Source organism: Thunnus albacares, chromosome 6, assembly GCF_914725855.1.
Source record: "Thunnus albacares chromosome 6, fThuAlb1.1, whole genome shotgun sequence".
In the NCBI taxonomy this organism is placed as follows: Eukaryota; Metazoa; Chordata; class Actinopteri; order Scombriformes; family Scombridae; genus Thunnus; species Thunnus albacares.
The window spans coordinates 17429767-17454528 of NC_058111.1; the positions used below are offsets into that span (position 1 = coordinate 17429767).

The 24762-nt window shown below is 39.0% G+C and overlaps 1 protein-coding gene across 2 annotated transcripts; it reads right to left on the minus strand.

Moving 5' to 3' along the window:
• Nucleotides 1-11370: 11370 nt before the first annotated feature.
• On the minus strand, nt 11371-22656 carry scn3b (sodium channel, voltage-gated, type III, beta). 2 transcript variants are annotated; one of them, XM_044354663.1, is made up of 5 exons: nt 21873-22653; nt 20077-20264; nt 19733-19961; nt 16977-17115; nt 11371-14096 (listed from the first exon to the last, which is right to left on the minus strand). In XM_044354663.1, the coding sequence occupies exons 1-5, from the start codon at nt 21925-21927 to the stop codon at nt 14090-14092; spliced, it is 618 nt and encodes a 205-aa protein (XP_044210598.1). In that variant the 5' UTR covers nt 21928-22653; the 3' UTR covers nt 11371-14089. The 2 variants fall into 2 exon arrangements, with proteins under 2 accessions (XP_044210598.1, XP_044210599.1); XM_044354664.1 differs by lacking the exon at nt 11371-14096 and adding an exon at nt 14123-14825 and having other exon boundaries at nt 21873-22656.
• Nucleotides 22657-24762: the final 2106 nt, after the last annotated feature.

A 24762-nucleotide genomic window follows, 5' to 3' on the forward strand; every position in this document is an offset into this window, starting at 1 on the left:
ATTTACTTCCAGGTAACATACAAAACATGTTCTTAGACAGAGAGGGGGGTTATAATTGAAGAGGAAAGTTTAATTTAAAAAAAACAACATTGAGTTCATTTTTAAGAGGTACAGTGATGAGGAAGGGTTGGTAGGATGAACACTGAGGTGATTGTCTAAATTATATCTGAATTTGTTTATTGAGAGGTTGCAGTATATGTTTACTGTTCATTTTATTTGTTATTCTTGTTTTGTTTTTGTTTTTTACTTATTTGTTACATGTTTGAAATAAACATAAACATACACATAAACATAAACAAGTGCCTCTTTCTCCTTGGGAATCAATATTGCAGCATGGCACATTCAGGCAGACATTTTAAACAGAAACTTGAGACCATTACTGACTGAAAATGTGCCTATTACAGGTTTGCCTCGGGTCCTGACAGCACCATAGAGGGCCTGATTGTGGATACAGGAGCTCTAGCTGCTACAGTATATTAAAAACTGTGACCACTTAGTCTGCTGGGAGTTTGTAGTCTTGTAACCACTAATATGTGATACCACATACACAACAGCCCACACAATCATGAGAGAAGACCTGGTAATTCTTATTCTGCTTAATTCATTGCCATCTATCTACCATGTGAAAGGTCTTTGCCCTTTACCACTGGGCAGAGCTGTAGACTGTCAGATCTTGCCACCTGACCACAGTACCACAGTACCCTTCTCTAATTAGTTACAAGTTGATCCACTGTTCCAGCTAAATATTTTATTAGAGGAGGTCACTGTGGAGCTCTATGTAGAATGTTATTTGAGAAAATCTTTTAATTTATGCCTGCAATTATCAAAGCCAGGCACTGTGACCAAAACAGGTCTCATTCTGCATTACTCCAGGAAAAAAAAAATAATGAAGAGAAAGGCCTGGGAGCACAGACCTCTGTGGATGTGTCAGCAAACAACAAATGCATGAAAGATGGAGAAATGAACCATGTCTAAAACACGGTTCCGCAGAGACAGTTCACCCAGCACATTCCACCTACATCACAGGGAGTGTAACTGAAGCATGCACAGTCCGAGTCAAAGGCCACGCATTGATTTTCATGACAGTGTAATGGCTGCACATGCCAGTTTAGACTTACCTGCTTATGTTACAACATTGCTCCTTTAGGCCTCGCTCCTTTCGTGTCCTGGCGGGAGCTTATTTGCTGGCTCACAGCAGGAAGAATTTACGGTGCTAACACGCTCCTCATCTGCATTTTTAGGATTATTCATCACCCTGAAACACTAAGAAGCTGTGATCTGTATTTACATAAGGAGTCTGGACCAGGCAAGAGGTCTCCTTGCCCAGGGTGTGTTGGTGTTTCTGTGCGCTGTCTCCTCTGACTTTAGACACACATCCTCAGGCAACCTATGTACTGCTTGGATTCGTCCATGGAGCCTGTCAACTTCAAAACTGTCATGCCTTCTCCCTCTTTCTCTCTCTCCATCTCTTCCTTTTCTTTCTTTTGATCTCTCTCTCCTCACTCACATTTCATCATGTGTTGCCTCCACTGTCACAGTCATCTTGGAGCAGCAAAAGTAATCTTTGTCTCTCTCTCTTTCCACTTTCCTTTTCCTCTCTCCCTCCTCATTACCCTCCTCTTTCTTACTTCTTGGTGCCATCACTACAGCACTGCGCTGTATCTGTATATTGCGTGTATTATGTCTTTTCACACATCAGCATTTTTTGTTAGAAGTTTAATGTGGAACTTAAGTCAGCACATTCATTGGGGGAATTCAGAGCAGGAACCCATCAAGAGCCATTCTACTTGTCATTCGCTTGTGTCAGAAGATTTTCTTTCACTATAAACCTGTATTTGTGTGTGTTTGCAGCCTGAGTGCTAATGGGTCTTCTGTGTCCTTTTTGTTTGGAGCACAATAGTATTTAACAGCCAAAGCTCTGCTGCTGACGTATGAATGCTGCGAGGTAGGAGAAGATGTGGAAAGGATGCAGAAAGTGGATTCAAAGAGAGGAATAGAGGAGGAGTAGAGAAAGATAAGAAGATGGGATGGGCAGGGGGCCAAGGGAAGAATGAAAAAGAGACACATATGGAGGCTGGGGGAAGGCCATGAATAATATCAAATGACACCACAAAGGAAAGATCTGAAGTACCCTGCTGTCTAAAAAGCTACAGGGAATACAGTTGAGGGGTTTTTTGCTTTGGATTTAAACATGCATTTTTATTCAGGCATTTATTCAGTTGTAATCAAGTACCATGACACTCCACAGGGAATTCATATCGTCAGCATTGCGGCTCCAAACACCATTGCTTATGTGTGTAAACAAACTTGTGTTTATTTGTTTTTTTGTTCACTGAGTGGATCTGGTCAACCAGGCCTTTGAAATATTTAGTGATGCAGTCTTTAAAGGGAGATGTACTGTAGCCTCACAGGTCTGCAGGCCACAATGTTATCTGGAGTGTTCGTGGCATTGCCTGTTCTCTCTGTCCCTCTGTGATAGTGCCATTTGATTGTCATGTGTGTTCGTGACCGTGATTATATATGGTTGTGTGTTAAGTGAGTGCTATACATGAGTGTACACTGGTCTGTATCTGGTGGAATGACTGGTGACAGAAGTCCTCACTACTTAATGTGTTATTGACTGTCACTCAGTGGAACCTTCACAACCTTCACAATCAATTAATGTCTTATCATATAGCCAAGAAGTGTCTCTGTGGGGTTTGATTTCAAGGGCAACATAGATATGACCCCAATAATCCACTCACACAGTTTATTAGAATGACTTATCCGCACACTGAGGAAATAAGACAAACGTCATGATGGAACAAAATAACCACTATCAGAAGAAAAGCTGTTCAATTGAGTGCAGCGGCCAACATGAGCAGCAACAAATTTAATTTGGACATTTCATACTTTACATACAAAACATGTGTCATCAGATTGGACAGAAATAGAGAAAAACAAGTGACAGCCACCTATTACACATGCAGGAGAAAAGAACCCTCAAGGATTATTTAATAATACACTGAATCAGCAGCATGTACTGTAGGTGTCTACCTTCCATAAACACTGCTCATTAGTACTCTCTAATGTATCTTTCTCCCCTCATGCCAAAACACCATGTACTGCATAGCACAAATTCTCCAACTAATGAATTCAGATGTTGCAAAGGTGCTGGCTAAATTTAAAGTTGCGTTCATTTAGAATGAAAGTGTCCATGTTAGTGATATGGATCTCTATTTTAAAATCCCACTGCAAAATTATTTTAAAAATCTGTGTGAGCGGGAATAATTGTAGTGTATAGTAGAGTAGAGTAGAGTAGAGTAGAGTACAGTAGAGTAGAGTAGAGTACTGTAAACTTTATTGTCCCTGAGGGGAAATTTGTCTTGGGCACAGTGCTGCAGTCTGTTGCTTCACATAAAAACATCTTAAAAACAAAAAAGAGACATTTGACATTGACAACACAAGAGCTTAAAAGGAAACTGTAAGAAGTAAAGTGCAAAAAGTGCTAAGTCCTATAGTGTTTGTGTATTTATTTCACATTGCTCTGTTGCACTAAGATTTAGCTTTAGAGTTCAGCAGTTTGATGGAGGCTGGAACAAACGATAGCTTCAAGCAGTTTGATTTGCACTTTGGCACACAGAGTCTTCTTCCTGATGGCAGAGGTTCATGTTCAGAGAAGAGGGGATGTTGATGATGATTATAAAGGACTGAGATAGTTTCATTCAGGGGCTGTAGTGCTTGTCTGCAAAGTTTACTTTTTGACATCGATCTATATAATGGAGTAAAAGAGGATTATAGATTTTAAACATTCAGTTACTTAATTGCTTTATTTTGTCTTACACCAGCAAGAAGTAGATTAGTTTAGTTTACTTTGGCTTAGGTATAACTCAAAAAGTAAATAAACAAAGAAGAGAAATCCTTAATTATGCTGGGATCAGACTACACAATATCAGTCAGAACAATGAGCATCAGGCATGACATTTGCTCATATTGTTCAGTGTAGCTTGTCATAGTGGAAGATAACCAACACAGCATCAGGGACGCCTCACGACATCCTGATCCAGACTAGCATGTCAGAATTTATCTTTTTTACTCATCCATCGCCTAGTTTGACAGCTTCTACAATGTGTTTCATGACAGTAAACCGTGGGAGAGCAGAGTGCTCTTTCATGCACAACTGTAAAGATGACGAGGCGTAAAGGCCTCGTTACACTGTGCAATTTTTGGCAGAAAGTGTTGTGAGAGGAATGTGGTGAAATCTTTGGTCACCAATCACAAACAATAGTTTTACATCAAACTGTGAGACTGACAGACACTGACGACCTATTAAGACCATCAGCGACCAAAGACGAGTTGCATCAAATCTCTCTTTAGGACCAAAATCCCACAATGAGCTTGCACAGTGCTACTGTTTAGCAACATATTTACCTGAAACTCACTTTTCAAAATCTGCACGTCATTTATTTTAGCACAGTGTCCAGCCTCAACTAATTTGCAGCGTATACTATTTCATATCCAATTTAGCACTGTAGAATGCACACATCTACTTATTACACAACTTAGTAGCATTTCAATGAGGCACAACACTAACATTCTCAAAAGGGAACATAATGATATGACTTTGTTTCATTTGTGCAGAGTGCTGAGCTTAACAAACTACCTCTGACATATTTCTGTCAATCTGGGAATTTTACTCAGCTCACCCCCGAGCCACTAAACCTCCACTACTACGAGATGTAGAGTAAGAGGAATCACATACTATACAAACCCTGTTACAGGTGCGATGTCACCCTCTGTGCACTGTACGGTATGCTGTTCACCTGCACACTCAACCTCTTTCTATCAACTTAGAATATGACTCAGTGACCATCTTGAAAGATAAAAATATAATGTAATCTGATCCCTGCATTACAGTGTTATGCAGGTAAGATCTCACCTCAAAGCAAATGAAAGAAACAACCAAGAAAATAAATGGAACATTTTTTAAAATCTTTATTCTTTGTGCAGTCCTGCTAAATTACAGACCCTTAATGTCAGCTGTTAAACAGCTGGAGTTAGATGTTGGATGCTTTGCTCATGAGCACATGGACATGTGTTGCTTGGCGACAGAGGAATGATAAGCATCACTTTACCCCCTCCCCACTCATTCCTATCGAGCATCACTGATTTTGAACCCACGTCTCCTCAGCAGCATCAGTCTTGTTCTCAACCATTAAGGCTTTCACCAACCCCCCACTGTTGGTTCTGCAGAGCTGTTGGCAATCAGAGAGATCTATTAAGAATATGGTCAACCAACCTTATTCTTTCTCACCAAGCTTGACCTGTCTTATTTTCAGCCCCCTCTGTTTGTACATCTGAAACCTCAGGCCAGTAGATCTGAAACCTATTTATATTCATCTTTATAGTGTTAGAGGAATTTACTCATTTCAAGCTACCCACAGTTTTCACAGTGAACCTATTTTTTTCAGTTTGGCATTAGTATGTATTTGTACAAACTATTGGAATATAAATTTCCCTGGGAGCAGTTCATTTTGCATGCTGATATTTAAATATCATATTAAAAAAAAACAGATGGTTCAGGGAATGTGAAACTATTTCAAGTGTGTTTCATTGAAAAATAGATATCAAGAGGTTTTGTAAGAATGAAAGCTTCAAGTGTGGTTTTAAAAGAGCAGCCAACCGAATTATTTAGAGAGAGTTTTTTTTTTTTCCAATTTATGAATATAAAGAGGATTAAAATGCCACAAGAACAATAAGTAATTTACTCCAAAATCAGGGGTGGTAATATATGAGCGCACACACATAGGCACTGTATTAGAGGAAAATGACTTTGCGTTGTCTATTACATTACTGACACATGTTTCTGTTTTTGCCACACAGCTCGTTTTCTGAAAGGTATTGAGTTCAGTGACACATATACTGTATCTGCTTCCTCATTTTTACTTTGAAATTTTCGGTTTATCCTCTGGCAATCCCAGTGAAGAGAGAAATGTACATATATAATTCATTATGTGACTGGCTGACTAATATATTCAGTCTGCCTGTTACAGGAAGATTGAAACAAGAAAAGCTCCCACATAAGTCAGCTTTTTTCCCCCCCGGAAATTAATTTAGTGCAGGACAAATACGTGTCATGGTGTCATGTGGTGTGTCTGTTTAGGTGTGTGTGCGTTTCCATCACCCTCAATTAAGGCAGCCTTTTACAAGGAAGTAGTTTTGTTTGAAGGACAATGCACCAGAAACTAGAGTTGCAACTAGAATAGTGTACCTTCAAAACTCAGTTGTCCCTTGTTTATACTGTTTGCACATATTCTCTCTCTTTGTATAGATAAGTCATAGTCACAGAACAGAGACAGACTTATCTGAGCCATTAGGAAACTGGGAAATGAATTGGAATAAAAACAAAAACTAAGACGCATGTGGTCTTTGTGCTGATTTTGCTCTGAGTCAAGGCTGACAGGATAATCAGCTCAATTCCTTTCATATTCATCAGCTGGCTGTATGTAATAATTGCCAATACTGGGCATAGTCTTTATTTATTTTTACTGTCAAAATAAACCTCGAAGTTAGGAGAAGCAAAGGATTCTACTTTGAAGTCCATAAGCCCAGAATTCAAAGAGGGCTCTGTATAAAGATGGTTAAAATTCAGATTTCTCAAAAGATGTAATTCTGTTATTATTTTTTCTCATTAACCCTCATGGGTAAGTAGTTAAACATGCAGGCTTTGTTTTCATCATCCTCAGTTTACAATGAAAGTGTGAAATTCATATTTGAAAGTGTCCGCAGGTTAATTGGTTCGGGACAGCTGCTGAGAAGCAATTTGTCTGCTCTTATCGGAAAAAGCCTCACCTCAGTCAAGGTCTATACTAGTATTCAATCATGCCTTTTCTTTGCTGGTTTCCACAGTTGCACAACACGTAATCCGATCCAATTCAACCTAGATCAAATTCACTTGGTTAAGGGATTTTTATGGTGCAGTGTAGATCAAATTCACCTGGGGAAGTAAATTTGATCTACACTGGTGAAAGGAGCAACAGAAAGGTGCTGTTAGGGGAAATATACTGGGTTGAGTGGAGAGACAGTGGTAATGATGCTGTTGTATTTTTCGCTCTATTTCTCTTGTCTTTTACATTGAATTGGGCCCATTGGTGTCATATACATATTTTATTTAGCTTCACAATTAGTATTAATATTAGTATTAGTATTAGTATTAGTATTAGTATTAGTACTAGGATCCTTTTCTTTACCATTTCTATGGATGGCAATGTCATTCTGTCAACCAGTCCACTACTTTGGTCTGGACTGAAATATTTCACCAAATATCAGGTGGATTGCCATGAAATTTTGCACAGATGTCCCCCAGAGGTCATGATCCCCAGAGGATGAATCCTACTGACTTTGGTAATTCACTCAGTTATCGTCTGCCACCATATGGTTGACATGTGTCTGTATTTGTGAAATAAATAAACTGCTTGATGGATGGCCATGATATTTATTTCACACATTCATGTCTGTCACAGGAACTTTAGCACACTAACATGTAAATTGAAGATGGTGAATGTTGTAAACATTATATCTGCTATACATCAGCATGTTAGCATTGTCATTGTGAGTATGTTAGTATTCTGACATTAGCGTGTGGCTTGAAGCGCTACTGTAAGTAAGTACAGCCCGACAGAGACTTTTATGTCTTGTGTATATTAGGCTTGTTGGTCTCATATATGCGTGTATACATTCTACTGTTTGTTTAGACACCTATTTGGTATTACTTTTGCTATATGTCGGTTTCAACTCCTGATTGGCCTTCGACCTGAGCCGAAGCAGATAAGGTCAGCTGTTCCTACTGGCTTCTCCTAACCTGCTGCAGGGATGTGAAAGGAATACTCCAGTCACTTGCTATGCTGTGTGGTTTTGCTATTGATCCAGTGAGCATTAGTTGCTGCTCCAAATTATTAGTTAAGTCACAGAGAATGCTTGCATTCATCTCTGCCAGATAAGCTTGAAGGCTTAATCAAAGTACAGAGGCCAAGCTGTGAATTATGTAAATAATACTACCTTACACAGGAAAATAATCTGGCATTTTGAAGAGATTAAAGTTGTAGGTAAAACTCTATATCCTTTGCACCCTGTGTTAATTGATCCAGAGGATTTGTGGAGAGGAGTTTTGACTTGGATTATTTTGCAGCCTTGGGCTTTATTGTTCAAATGAGGGTCTATCACCTTGCATGAGATAGCGGCAGAGACGAGCAGCTGTTATTTCACACTGCCGATCTATAACTTTATCCTCCACAGAGTGAACCTGCTGGCGTGAGAGGGGATTGAAGAGTTTAATTAATTGCATTTTGATCCACAGCATTAGCAATATAAGTCTCTTGGATATCATTTCTAATGATTGCCCTTGATTGAGGCATGCTTGTGAACATACTTGGGTTAAGAGTGTGTGTGCATTTATGACCACAGGGTAAAATAACATTTATCAGAGATGGAGGGGTTCTCTATCACTAATGTCAAGAAGAATATCAGCCAACTTCTGCCTTGGCTGCAGCACAAAATTTTTAAAACCTTCCCCTTTTCCCTCATCAACTTTTGACTACACAGCATAATTAGAAATCTTCAGAAATCCTCCAGGCTAATTTCCCACTCTGCCATTTTTATTTGATCAGGTTTCGTATAATTTAATTGTCAGTGCTTCTTCTCCAAGGAAACAATGTTGCAGTTAATATAGCAACACATTTTCATCTCATCGACAAACCAGTCGTTGATTGATTCGATGAAAAATCAGAATCTCAGGCACATTTACCAATGAATTCAGCCAGTCTGCGATGTTATGTTCTGCTTTGTGCCACTTTGTGTGGAGGGCCTCAGGTGTGGCTAAACACACAGCAGTGATTTAGCACTTCTCTGGCAGCCAGGTGTTCATTTTACTAACAATAGAGCTGCGACGTCATTGTGCTATGGGCCAGCTCCATCCTCTCATCACAAATTAGAAAGCAGGGCCCAGTCACTGCCTCGCTTCCGAGTCTGACTTGTAAATGGTCTTTTTATTTAAGGCATCCTCTTTGTCTTGCTAATCAAAGATGCCTCTTGTTTGAAATGCGAGTGAATGAAATGGAGGATGGGATGATGGATAGGAGAGATGGATGGGAGAGAGGAAAGGTTAAGGCATACGGTGAGGGGTTTCTGTTTAATTCATGGATTTGGTTTTGATTTGGAGTTTTAAACAGCTGGGGTTTTGGATATGTTATCTTCTTTTTTCAGTATCAGCCCTCAGTAACAAACCTTATCATTTGATGACTAACAAAAGACAATGCAAGGGCAGTGATTTACTTGGAAGCACACTTCAGATAAAGAAAACATCCCATATCGGCTACATCATTAAACTAATGCTATTTAGAAACAAACACATACCTGTTTTCTCTAACGCACACTGTATAGGTGAGCAGAGGTATGGCATGGTGCTTGATCCATGTGTATGAAATGATGATAATGACACTGTGGCTGACAGCAACAAGTCTTCCATATGGTTTGTTGTTTATTCAACATCTATTTACTTGTGTACTGCAACTGATGCTGCGTCTTGAGTTTCGACTGTATTTTAAAGGAGAATCAAATAAACCACAAGAGCTTTGTGGATATGAGACAAAAGACATGCCAGATTAGAAAAGGCGTGAAACGTTTTAGGAATATTGTTCTACAAATATCACACACCTGTGCAGAGAGGCAAGGGGACTAAAGTGAGATACATGCATAATAAAAATCTACTGCTGGAGACAGAGGGTGAGAAAACAGAAATACCCGACAGACCACTTTTGTTAAAAAGGAGCTTTGATGGATTACATGACTGTAAATGAATATTCCTGAGAAGAATAACTCTCAGGGACTGTGTACATTGTCCAAAGTCTGATTATGCTAAATTTAAGTGGAAAGGCGCTCCTGGGGTGCTTCAGCGTTGTGCAGGTGCAATTCAATGGCCAATAAAGAAGCTATAAAGACTTGAATGATGTGTTGTGTGCTGACACACTGTCTTTTTCTATAATAAGCATTGACCTTGAAGAATGTATGAGTCAGAGGGGCAAGGTAAATCTCTAATCAAATACTGGTCAAATAATAGCTTGCTAATGTAGCCAATTAGAATCACAGCCAGGCATTAGTATCTAACTGTGCTGACAGTGTGTCTTGTTCAAAAGCAAAAATTGTGAGGATTTTTTTTTTTCTCATTCTTAGAGATCTGTCTAGATCTGGCTGGTCAAGAAAAGTGATGTGTGTCAAGCACAGAAATGGAGAAAAAATGGCACTGAAGTCAAATATCAGCATGATATAGCATATATCAAGTTGAACATCACATTTTGTGTAATTCTTTGGTTGGATTAAAAGATCCCATGACTGTCAAGTCAGTTATTGATGTTTAATGTGATGTATCTGTAGAGATATTTACCCTTAATCAACATATGACAACACTGTGTAGTGATCTGTTACACTTCTAAATAGGCTTACCTTTCAAATAAGCTGTACTGTTTTTCTCTATCACATCGGTTTTTTTTCATAAGGTGAATCTAATTATTGCTGATTTATTATCAACCTAGCCCAGTCAGAAGAAAACAGCCTGCTTTAATTCTATCTTTGGTCTGAGACTCTAGATTCCAGTTTAATTTATGTGTACTAAAAGAGAGATTGTTTGCAATCCAAAAATATCTCTCATCTCTCCCTGGCTGGAAGTCTATAATCAAGCTAAAACTCTCACATTCCAGGGTTGAATTAATAAGTTGTTGGCTTTTTTTGCATGGCAAAGTCAACAGCCCTGCCCTGTCTTGATGTATACAGCATGCAATGTGTGAAGATTTATAATTATGAGTGGGCTGCCCGTGGTTATCTTAGAAAAGCTTCCTTGGGAGGAATGATTCAATTTCTGTGCCTCCATTTGAAATGTGTGCATTCGTCTTCAGCCGCTAAAAGAAATAAAAATCGGCAGGCAGGAGAATTACAGTAGAAACCCCTTCTTAGCTCCAGCTCAGTCTGGTACAATGCTTTGAAAATCCCTTTAGAAACTGTACCATACATGGACCTCTCAGGAAGTGAGTAGAGGAGAGAAGGAGGTTTCATGGTTAACAGATTACATGCTATCCTGGTAAGAAAGTAGAAAACCAAAGCATAATAATCACTCACTTTGTGTTCTATCAATATGTTCCCATCAGTCATAATTATTTGATGCCAAAACAGAAAGAACTCAGCTCTGGCAAAGTGACCATTGATCAACAATCAATATCCTTTGTTTCTGGATGAGTGCAATGTCTGCCAGCATACAGCATGGTGTATCATCAATGCTCGGACCACAGCCAAGCGTTTCTGATTAACCTACCTCCCAAACAGATAAGATCAATAAATCAATGATCCAAATATCAGCATTTATTGTGAAATATTGCAATCATCAGCAAGTTGCAAATCAGAAATCAAATAATCCATCAACCCATTAAACAGCATGTTGATTTGGGCATGAGAGGCTTGTTTAACAGAGAGAGAGAGAGTTTGACATTCATAACTGGTCTTTGATTACATGTCAACATTTGATGACATAATACACTTTACACTAGAGGGAGACAAAGACCCTTCATAGATGGACAAACGTTGTATACTCCAGATTACATGATTTATGATTCAAAGTCACATTATGATGTCAGAATGAAAAATTGCTGCAACTCTTTTGGTCATTCTTTAGCAAAAAATGAGAAAGTGGTGGCAACGTTTTAAATTCATCAACTACAGGCCCACATGTGAAAAAAGCAAGGTTGTAAGGTATGTGCTGACTCTTTTGTCAGTGGGATATTGAGCTAGTAAATCCCTTTCTGTCATTAGTGACACTTCATGGGATTGACTGTTTCCGTTTACGAGTAAAGAAAATTAACTCAAGTGTAATGTGACTTAAAATGCTTACCAGAGCAACGAGGCAGTAAGGGCCTGGTGGTTTAATTGAAACGTATTTTAGTAGAATGTGGGCCATAATAATGGGTTGTACCCTCAGGGAGCTACATTGTAACGGTAGAGAGAGGGAAGAGAGAGAGAGGCAGAGAGACAGGGAGAGAGGGAGAGAGAGAGAGAGGTGTGTGTGTGTGTGTGTGTGTGTGGGGGGGGGGGGGGTTCAGAATTGTACTTTAACAATGCATCTTGAAGCCATAATGCCATATTGCAGAATCAATAACCAATTTATGTGAATGTGATGGATGGATAAAGGGTGCACTTGTTACATCACCTATTTGCTACTGGCAATATACCTGATCTTGGTAGGTTTGTGAAGGCATTTCTTCTCTTCCAGGATATAATCTATCAAGCCTATTCCATTCCTCTCACAGCAAAGCATGCTGGGAGAGTGTTGGCTCCTGCATATTTTTTTTGTTATAGTTAGCAATAAACCTCTCTACATTCTTTTTTTATGGCTGTGCATAAATGAATTTGTCTCAACTATTGCATGGTAATATCTTTGCCAGGCAATCTGCCTTGCTACAGGCATGCCTGGGTTGCTATAACAACAGCTGCTGCTATATCTGTCGCTGCTGTGGGTCACGGCTAGCTAAAAGAGCAACGTACATCACCATCACATCTCTCTCTAACTGCCAGTCTTTTTCCTTTTCTCGCTTCCAGGACCCTCACCTTTTGCTTTCTACCTTTGTCTTCCTCTACTTTCCTGGCCTTGCTTATCTGGACCCGCTCTGCTGCTGCTGAATAAAACTCTTGCTATACTGTGTCTCAACTCTGCCAAGACTGACAATTAAAATACACAGGGGTTTACTTCAAGCAGACACAAATCACGTCTTTTTGTTAGCTGCTATTCTGCAGTGTTAATGAGAGCCAAAAACACCAGAGGTGCTTGCTGTGGTTGATTAAGAGCCCACTTCTTTCCTTTCAACATCAGCACAGTCACAGATAATAAGGGGAACATAAGACAGAAACTGCTGAGAGTCTATACTCCACTTTCCTCATGGCATCTTACAAAAAGTCTAAAAGTGGACTCATCTTTTGGTGTAATTTCAGTGGCATCTATGCAAATACAAAGTAAGAAGTTTTCAGTGAACAGATGGTGTGGAATGCATTGGATTTAATAGTTCATAAGCAGCTCACTCACACAGGAGGAACCATCTGTAGCAGACAATGAACAGTGTGGCATAAGTGAATCACAAAATATATACATTTCTACAGTGTTATACTATAGAAATAGGCACACATTTAGTCTCAATAGCAATGCTATTGAAGAACACCAGCAACAGTCAAAGCTTCAATAATACATTTTAGAGTAACTACTTTATATGCAGTGACATCTAACCTACTGAATGAACTTTGATGTCAGTGTTGAATATGGGTTAAAGATTAACACAGAGGGGAGTATAGGAAAGACCTCTAGATGAATTCAGATCAACTGAAATACAGTAGAGTGACCTGATAGGAATTATCTGTTTTGTATATCTCCATTACTTGTGGTCACACTGATGCATACAGCAAAAAAGGGAGAAATGCACATCCATACAGTATAAAAGCTATATATGCAATCCATTTTCCTTACAAAGACATCAAAAAGGTGATGGCCAAGACAAATAAAACTGTGACCCAAACTCTCAAGTGTTGCCTATAAAATAGAAACAAAACAAAATGATCTAAGCAAGTACTACAGAGTCAATATAGGTTAAAAAGCCTTAACAGCACAGTTTCTTTCCTTGGATCTTATCTGTAGAGGTTATAAATCACAGATGCGCAACTAACTAGTAGTTAGTAACTACTAAGAAAATGTTTAGTAATTCTAAGCACTGGCAGGTCCTGAAGCACAGCTGGTATTTATCTGATAATAAGTGTGTGAAACTGACATTTGTTCTTTAACCTGCTGTATTTGTGAAAGCACTTGATTCCAGATGCCTGGCACAGAGCTTAAAAAATGAGAGGAGAAGGAGGAGAAAAATTGGACATTTTTGACTGGCTCTTCACAGGACGCAGTCGATACACAGGGGAGGTCGGTTGGCAGGATTCCAATGGCTGTCTGGGAGTAATGATAACTTCATAGTGGCATAGATGAGGTCGCAGAATCTATGCCTCTGTCACGTGACACTGAAGTCCCATTGTGATTGGATCAATACCTAAGAAGAGCAGAGAATATTTTCCCTCTTATTCAACATGGATTGATTTATATGCTAAATACCTATATTTCCAGTATGAAACAATATACAAATCATCTAACTCACATAAACAGCTGTGTCCTTTAGGATTATTATAAATCAGGAGCCCTACTTCATATACATGCAAATGCCATATGTTTTACATTGCTATGATATCTTCACTGTACAGGTCAGTGCCAGAAGGGACAGGGACTGAATTGCATATTTGAATTTGTCATGCTCATGTTGAACTGCTGAATGAACTACCAGTTTTCACAGAGGACACATTTAGTATTTCTTACATACTGTATAATTTGAAACTTAATTTATGACTATTAACCCTACATCAAATATATTCTAACATTTCTCATGGAAAATTCTTGATAGTGAGGGAGACTGTACACTGAATACAAGGGTACAAATGGAGTTCTTATGATTAGGCTGCAATTCCAAAAATGGCAGGAATGAAGGCCCTTTGAAGGGAACAAGCAAGAGGAGACACAGAGGGTGTTGAAGCAACAGGACTACACTACAGAGCTGCACAGTCATGAGTACTAAAGGTACAAACAATGAGTTGAAAGAGACAGGGATGATTTCACTGATCGGAATCAGTTACATGTAAAATACCGTGTCACTGACAACCACTTTTATTCGGTAACAGGAGCAGCTGGATTGTCTTTCTGCTCAGAGGGAATGGCTAGGTAGTTTGTCCTGCGGGCAGATTGGTAGAAAAACAAGAGTGTCTAAGACCCAGTGGTAGGCCCGCCTGTACCACCATACTGCATATCACAGTCTAGTGATGGTTAAAGGTTGAACAGCATTCATTACAATGAAACATGGGAGATTTTCTGTACAAACATTTTCTCTAATTTGTTATGTACAGCAATGTATATCCCAGGAGAGAATTAATGTTAAAAGATAAAAACCATAATTATAATGTTTTCAAGTTGCACAAACATACAGCATTTAATAGCAAACTTTTAAATTGTTAAAACCACAATATTCAAGAGCTACACAGAAACTGTATATGCGCAGTAAAACTCATAATAGTGAAAAGTGAATGTTCTAGCTGTGGTACATATCCATTAAGCATGGGTAGCTAAGAAGCCGGCCACAAAACAGCCTCTTTGAATGGGTGTAGTTTCTCAAAGCGAAATGTGTTGTCATACAGGTCAATAATGGCTGTGAAAGTGGCCACAACCCATTAACTCTTCGAGCTGCAGGAACTGATGAAGTTTACTGAGTTGTACACATTCATTCGCTTGATGCTGAACTTAATGTGAACTCCTGATCTGTCTGTGGATCGATAAACTTTACCTAAATGCTAAGGGCAAAGTGGGATGTCATTTCTACTTCAAAGAACATCAGTCAACAGCCCTCTCATGGCTTCACTGAGCCTCTAAATGTAGCATATTACTCCACATCACTAGCCATAGTCATTATTTACATATTTTGAAAAATACTTGATTGATTTGATCTCGCTTTCTTTCATTTTTCAAATCCAACAAAATCAGTAAATGTATTGTTTTTTATTGTTATTGTATTTTCACAAATTTCAGTTATTTAATATACAATTAAGAATATACAAGGCAATGCATGTAAATTACAGTAAATTACAATTAGCCCTATAATAAATACTATCTCTGTGAATCTATATATTAGTATAATATTTTTTGACACAGATGTTCTTAAATTCTGTTTTGTGTTTTGTTTTTTTGTGACATAATGAATGCTATTGTTGTATTACTTTGTCCTTTTTTTGTTTGTTTTTTCTATAATTTCCTGATAATTTCCTGGGGGTTTCCTGGAGAGAACTCTGTAATTCAGCTCTAAAAATAGAGAAATTAAGTCTAATTGGTACACTTCAAATTCATTTATTCTAATTAGTTACCACTAACTTAAAGTTACATGGCAAACATACAAGTCAATATACAGTATATGGACATTTAAGTTATGAATAATAAATTAATAATAATGGTTGGAGCTAAATAAAAGGATAAATAATCCTTATATTACCCAGACTCATGTTATCCACCCCCTGTATACTGACTGTTCTGAAAACATACCTAGTGTAAGAAATAATTTCTGCAGTACATGGGCTCTATGTGTCACTGCAGATGTCAGATATGGAATCAGGCTTGATTGTCTGCAAAACCACAATAAGGACATAAATTGCCTGTTCAAAAGTTGTTAGCCTGAGTCGCTGGACTAGTCAGCACCATGACAATCCGGTGGGAGCTGACTACTGTATACAGGTGCATTCGGGTCTTTGTCAGTGCTGACAAGGTGACGCAAAAAGTCAGTTTCTGATGGAGCTGCAAATCCACCATGGATGTAAAAAGGTTATTCAGAGAAAAAGTGCAGTCAGCAGTGCTTAGAATTATTCAGACCTGTCAGGCAGTGTAAGTGAAAAGACAGATTACCGTTGCAGGAGGGTTATAAACTGATGCAGTATAGACTCAATTACCTCCCTGTCTGTCTACCTGTTTGCCTGTCTCCCTTCCTCTCTGTCTTACTCTCTCTGCCTCTTGATTGCTTCCAAAATCGTTTTTTCCAACATGTTTTAAATGACTATTTATGTAATCACCAAAAACTCATGCATAGACGGGTAACATTTTTACTTATGTGACACAGAGTGTACAGTCGTGATGACTCATAATATGAACACACAGATTTTCTGTGTTATGAATCATGGAAAAGAGAAAGTTAGCATAAATATGTATCTGGACATACTGACAGCAGGTTTGTTTTCAAGACACAGTGTTTCACTAAGTTGTTTCAGGTTGTACCCCCCCCCTCAAACTTATCTGTGTTTGTGTCTGTCTCTGAATTACAATGCATTTATCTCTGTGTGAGACTCACGCTGTATCCTGCACCTGCTCATCAGACTTGGAGATCTTCCTGTAGCAGTAGACCATCTCTATCAGCAGCCAGAAGGTCAAGAACACCAGCAGCACATACATCATTATCTCAGAGTAGATTGCTGTGGTGTCGTCACTGGCTGTGGAGCACAAAAGCAGGGGATGTGGATTATTCAGCACACATCCTTCATCTGAATATTTTTGTGTTAGAGCAGGAGAGACTCCTTCATTCATGTTTTAGAAAGTATGCTAAACTTGTACACGTGCGACACTGCTGACCCACAATCAGTCGTAATAAAGAAGGTGATATTTCTATAGTATACTCAAAAGCACTTTCATTTCACTGAATAACAACATTCCAGTTCAGTACTTTATATATAATAATTATTATTGTGCAGCTGAATTGCAAAGTAAAGTCATGTTTTTCGGTCTGCATCCTGTTCGTATAGGTTGCACTTTTAAATGATGCATGAACTGTGTTGTGTACAGAACATTATGACCATACCTGTGGTACAGTGATAATAGAGCCTGGGGAGTCAAAGGTTGCCTGCGGAGTTTTCTTATAAATTATCAAAAGTTATGTTTATATTCAGTGATTCTCACCAAAACACACTGTTTTATCCATGACATTTTGAATGCATTTCGTTCCTCATAAAAGACTTTGTTTAATGCTTAAATCATGCATTGTTTGCATCTATGTTTGCTAGCAAGCAGTCTTAATCTTCTATGTTTGTTGGTGCATTACCCCCACCAACTGTTGATCTGTGAGATAGTATGAAACTGACATCAGGACGTGAATCACACTGCCTGCGATACAAACAAAACAGTGTCCCACTTGTAAAAACATCACTCCGTAGCGCTACTAGTGGTCAAAAACTCCACAAGGTACCTTTAAACATGAAATAAGATGGATATGCAAAGTCACAGTGGTTCTCAGGGCATGACTCAGATTTTAAGCTCAGAGATGTGATTACCTCATATTTTAGGTCAACATTTGGTTTAATGTAATAATATACAAAATTACAATCCGCGCTTTATCTCATTACCTTATATTTAATTCCTATAATCTCTAGATCTCTATGAGCCACTGTGAACCATTGTGTCAGTGAGTGTACCAAATTCCAGAAAGCCTGCTGACCAGACAGTTGACAGCTTTCACTGATTTGAATCGGCAGTCTCTGCAAATAGAGGCTATTAGTGTAATATAATCCCTTACATGGGAAAGCGCAGATCTGTTTGCTATGAGCTAATCTATTCTACTGCCATGAACATCATTACTGTAACATGATACCCAGTTATAAGGTAAAGTACTCTGGCTGACGGCTTTGTGAAATTTGATACCACAGTAGTATGAGATGTGAAGGAGAGCCTTTTAGGTATGTATAAAAGATCAAATTGTAGTATATTTTTAAAGTTGCACTTTGGAGGATAATCACATCCAAACTGCACTCCTCTTTTTCCAGACACAAACCAAACACTGGGATACAAACTGGCCTATCTCTATATGCCTCTGATAGTGAACTATATACCACGTGCAAGCAGATTGGAATAATGTAAAGTTAAAGGAAATGGGGAGAGTTAAGTCTTTCCAAATATACATGTCATATTGTATATTCGATCAAGGTGGAAAATGACACATTCAGCAAGCCAAGCATTCAGGAAGCAGAATACATTACCCCTCATAAAAGATAGCAAAGTAGTTGGTTTGAATTAACCCCTTCACTGACAACAGAAGAAAGCTTTGATGGACAATAAAGACAGACAAAACAAAACACACAATTATTCCTCTTCAGTCAGTACAGAGTCACAACAAAGGGGAGAGAAGGAAAGTGGTGTTGTTAGTGGCAGACTGCCTTCACACTGATGCATCACTTAGCAAAATCAACGAGTTGGAAATATACAGTAAAATGCAAAACCCATTTAGAGTGGTCTCATAAACACTTAATGCGACACTGAAGGAGGGGCATGCACAGCACAAAGAGAACACGCAGTACAGAGAAGTCAGTACAGACTAGTGTTTCTAGTGTTTTCTTTAAAATAATAGCTGAGCCATTCAATCAGCTCAATGTTAAAATATAAGCAATTTACCAGTGACATGATCAGCTATGCTGTCCTGCATCTGCAGTGCAACTTCCTGTAATAAAATGTACCTCTGTTTTGAGAATATTGGTTAATATCGAGAAGTTCTAACGATTGAGTGATTGTGAGTTCTAAAGCCTACAGGGAAAATATATTGTATGCATACTAATGCTGGGTCGATATTTGAGATATTTTGCAGTAAAACCACTCCTGTTGAGACACTGTTGGACCACTACTGGCTGTATTAGAGTTTAAATTTATATTAAGGCCAATATGAATTATACATTTGCTCTGGGGCTGTAAAAACATTGCTTGCATTTTTAATTTTTAAAATGTCGAAATGAAACAAATGTGTGATGCAATATATTATCCTAATGGCAAAAAAAGCTTCAGTGTCAGATTTGAGTTGTGCATCTCTTTGGAATGATGTCTATTTTTGGTAACCTCACAGAGGCATGTCACCGCCTGAGAAGCACTTAACAGCAAACACAAGTCTGAGATCTGAATAACCTTGTGTGCAGCTCTAGAATAACCCTGCTAAACTGACATCTCTCAGCACAGAATCACAGCTGTACTCAACACTGAGCTGTACTGATATGGCAACCAAGCACTTGGCCAAACGTGGCACAGAACAGTGCACAACAACATGGAAGAAAGTGGAAAAGCTATAAGCCGCACCTTCCTCTTTCACCCTCAACGTGATGTTCTTTAAGATGGAGACAGAGGGAGTGAAGAAGTCAAACTCAAACTCGCGGAGCACGTGGCACTCATAGAGACCACTGTCGTTAAAGGTGACGTTAATGATACTAATGGAGACATCTTGCAAGTCCTGGCTCCCATTCCAGGTCAGACGCCCACTAAGTGGTCCATCTAACGCTACTGGACTGTCACCTTCATACTTGTATATCTAGGAGAGAGGAAAGGCATGCATAAATTATATAGAAAGTCAACACTATTTGGTATGAACACACATAGGACGTGTCACATCACATTAACTACTCAATAATGTAGTAGCAACCTACATGGAATTTGGGATTTGTGGTGCTATTTTCTTTCTTTTCGTGATGTTTCATGTAGTACCAATCCACACGTGTCTTTGCTTTGACCTCCTCCCTCTTCATACAGGAGATGCAGGTCAACTTCATGGTTTTCCCCAGGACAGCTTCTGTCCCCGATGGGACATCGACACATACTGGCTGGCTCAGGTGGACTGCAGGTGCATGGAAATGTTACACACATTCAGCTCAGCAGCTAAAATGATGAAAGCTCAGTCAAAGTGTCGAAGTTTAACTGACATGTTTAGTTTATCAGTAATAACATATTGAAAATAGAAGAGATCATGGAAGTATAAACACTATGCAACAGTAGTCCATTGTGTAGATAACATGTTCAAAACTGCATGGAGGGGTGCTCAAACTGCAGACAGTGAACAAGTATAAAACTTACAAATAGGCAGGAGAAGTTTGACAGTTATGCAGTGCAAAATTTATTTTATAAGGAAATGTATGAAATAAAGTCTACGCTGCAAGTTTATATGCTTGTTCGCTGCCTACACCATGCAATAGTACTTTTTCTTTTGATTTTTTGCAAGAAACTCAAAATTACACTTTACTGAGCTGAAGTTTGAACCGACAGTAAATGCAAGAGCATTTCGAAGTACAAGTGCTTAAAGAAGCAGCTATAATTCATCATGTACAAATCCCATGCAAATATTGCATCTTTTTTTTAGTGTATAAGCACAAACTGCCATGGTTGGTGACACCACTTTCAGTTCTTATACAGTGACTGTGAGAATAAAATCACACACACTGCTGTGAAAGGCACAGTTTTTATCCACAGTAATAAACTCATGGCCCAGTCTTCCTTATTGAGGTCATCAGCTCTTTCACTCTGTAGTTACATTGAATCCAATGTTGAGTCAAACACAAAACTCAGTAAGCGTTAAAAAGACATAAATTCAATTATACAGCTCTGTGAGCACTGAGAGAGACTTGAGTCACAACACTGATAGCAAACTGAAGATCATCCAGGCCAGTAAGCACTAATGATGGCCTCTGCCCATTAGCATTAGCTGGCAGAGGGAGGAATAAATGGAGGGAGAGAGTGTTGGGTGCAGCAACTGTGTGTAGTGTAGGAGGAGGAAAGCAAGGTATTGTGGGCAAGCAGGAAGATGAGAGAGGGTTAATATATATTTAAATCCATTATGGAAAACAATAATGTGAGGAGGAAAGGAAGTGGATGAGAGCATGTAGGGAAATCCAGGGGATTATATACACAAAGACAGGATTTCTTGTAAAGTGAAGTGAGGCAGTCATCTCAGTGAGCTCGCCATATGGATGGATGTCTTTGTGTGACTGTTGCAGCATTGGGTCCAGTACTCTTATATAACCCAAAGCCCCCCCTGGGCAGACAGTGACAACATCGATTCCATCTCATCTTTTTTTTTTTTTTTTTCCTGAGGGCTCATAGGAACACATGTAGAGTGGGCTGAGAAAGAGGGAGACAAACAGAGAGAGTCAGGGAGACATGTGGAGAAGCACAGAGAAAGGGGATAGAAAGGGGGGAAGCTTGCCCCTAGTGTTCTCTGTTCATTGGATCAATTTATTTAATTTAAATGCTGACACCACTGAGCTGTGTGGCACTGTGCAGACATCAATGGGACTAATTTGAAACGGAGTTCACAGCCAGTTGGAAGGTTCACAAACCATCATCAAGGCCCGTGATTACTAATTTATCCAACCGAGAAAAATCTGGTATAACACATGCAAAATTCACAATGAAACGACATTTTTTTAACATCTGGCACAGTTATACTTACCGACCAAAATCAAAAGTACCAAAGTTTGCAGATGAACTGTGGTTTGAGTTAGCATATTCAGCTCTTTCTGGAGCTACTTGTGGACAGTGTCCTTCTAAACGTTGCTTTGTGGAGAAACCCTCAAGTTGTCTTCACACACACAAGGCCAGGAGTAAGATATCAGGAGTTTTTGAGATAACTTCAGGACCACGGACAGCGCCTCTCCTCGGCAGATGAGCGCGCAGGTAACTTCCCTCTTCACGGCTGAAAATCAAAACCCCACTGTCGACTAAAAGGCAGGATGTCAAACTAAAAAAGGTGTTTAAAAAAAGCGGCTGAAACGAGGTCGTGAATTTTTACGTGCTCATCTATAAATCTGGGTCTTCCAACAACCCCCTGACTCATTCATCGTCTATCTGACCTATAACTTCATTATTCCCTCCACTCGGTGAAATAAAGGAGTCCGTCATATGTGGCTGACACCCAGAGTGGTACAACAATTCCTCGCACACAACTGTTGTCATTCAGTCGAGATCCATCCAGATACACAGGCGATGAAGGAAAAAAAAGCGAAGAGGAGGAACCTGTGGATTCTCAAAAGCCGATTTTGCCACTTACTGTTGCGAGATCTGGAGTCTTGTCCACACACAAACAGCAAAAAGCAACGCTAACGATACTATTATTTCAGCCCTCAAAGAATAACACTTTTGATAGTTTGAAGTCTATTTCCTCAATTAAGGATGACTGATGACATATCGCTGCCGCGGCTCACTGCCTTTGTTTTTCAGAAGTCACAGCGCTGGCAGAAGCAGAGGCTTTGATACGCATGCGTGAGTAACTCCCTCCTACACTACAATGTGCATGACCATATTGTTGTCATTTGGTTAGGCCTGACCAACTCATCCTGCAAGCCTTTTGTGCCTGTTTGCATTTGCTCTTCTTTTGACTGCAGGCTGAGGAGCTAAACAAAGACAACGCCCTTAATTACACCATATCTACATATAGAAACCAAACTCTAAGGCAAAACAGTTTTATCTTTATCTAGTTAAGAACAATGAGACAATACTGTAGCTGTCATGTGTTATATAACCCTGTGTAGCAGCTGCTAGCAGTGCTCTTTCTAAGGACATTTCATTTGATACAGATCAGTACTTGCATTCTTCCTACTTCTCAAGTCCTAACTATGTCATCTAAGTTCCAAAACAACAAATAGAGCCAGTGTTGAGAGCAAATCTTGTAGGCCGACAACAGTGTAGCTGCAGGAATAAATGCATATACTGCGCACAGTATGCATGCATATCTACATGTATCCATACATAAAAGCACAGACTAGTATTAATTCATAGCCTGGATCCATATTTTGCAATAAAATGAATGATACCACATACACAGACTATTCTATATCTTTGCAGAAATTAAGCTGATGATATAATGTGCAGGATACAACTCAATAATCTAATGATCTTCTGTCCTCTGACATTCAGCCTTAAAAGGGCCTGACCTTTTCTGTGATATTCTGTCTATATTTGGGTACAAACCCTTCCATGCTGCATGATTGTGCTGCAGTAACACTTGTCTTTCTTTGCTCTCTCTCTTATTCCAATTTATATTATTTTAAAGGGTTTAACATTGCTAGACATAAAGGGTGAGGAGGAAATCTTACTTTAACCAATTCAGTTGCAATGATTCACTGGTTCAAGTAAACCTCACTCCTGCCCATCACACAAGCACAATCTGCACCAGAGAGGGCTGAAGTGCCTGCCGAACAGTGTAATTATATCACTGTTTTCACTTACTGAAAATTGCAGTGTTTTGACTCCTTTGTAGAGACTGAAAAATGTGACTATGATGTAGTAAGTGATGAAACAGACTGAATTTAGAGTGTGTATTTAGCTTTTTTCTGTTCTCTGTTCTATAGACCTGAAGTGCATCCGGTGAACGTCAACATCAACATCAACAGATTGAGGGCAGAGAGCTATATATATATATATATATGTACACATAAATCTATTACCTGCTTTAATCTATGTGTATTCCTTCTGTATGAAAATGGCTGTGAAAGGACTGTGTTTCTTTACAAAGAAACCTTTTAATGATTACATGCTGAAATGTTTTATCTGTTTGATTTGTATTACTTTTTGCTTACTTGGCTTCTAAATTTGAGTGAAGTCATGCTCTCCAATTTTTCAAAGTAAGTTGATTAGCGTTGTCATCATTATCTACATATAACCATGAGAAAAACAGTGGGAGTTATTTTTTTCTTTTTGCCCCAAATGTTTCTGAGACACCCATCAAGAAGTCAGGATTGCTGTGGTGTTTGATGTTATTATCTGCCAACAAAGAAAAACAAAGATTGAGATGAACCAGAGATAAAGCATCCTCAAGCCCCCAAGAGCCACAGTAATCTCACTGTGACATCACAGTATTTAATCTAGCAGCTATTGTATCTGAAGAGAGGATTACTCCAGAGGAGAATAGGAATCAAGGGTTTAAGAATTTCATCATAGTTATTCAGTTTTAAATCTGCATGTTACCATTTAAAATTTCTTTTTAGTGTGTATCTGTAAACAGCAACATGAGTGTGCTTCGATGGCACACTGTATTAGAGCTATAAAACACTGAAAACAATTGAAAGAGTGAATCAACAGGTTTTTGCAGTAAGATTAGAGTTGCTGATGCAGATTTGAATGTAAAAAGAACAACAAAGGGGCAATTGAGTTTACTCTTGTGTTGCTGTCAGCATCAGCAATAGGCTGGGACTCTCAGAAGCAGACTAAATATGGCAGGCCTGGTTGAACCACATCCTGTGGATAAGGAAACCATAGCAACAGTAATGCAGTGCCATGGTGACAACAGGAGGCCTGCTTAGCGACAGCCCACAGACTCAGGAAGATAACGGGAAGCTTCAAAC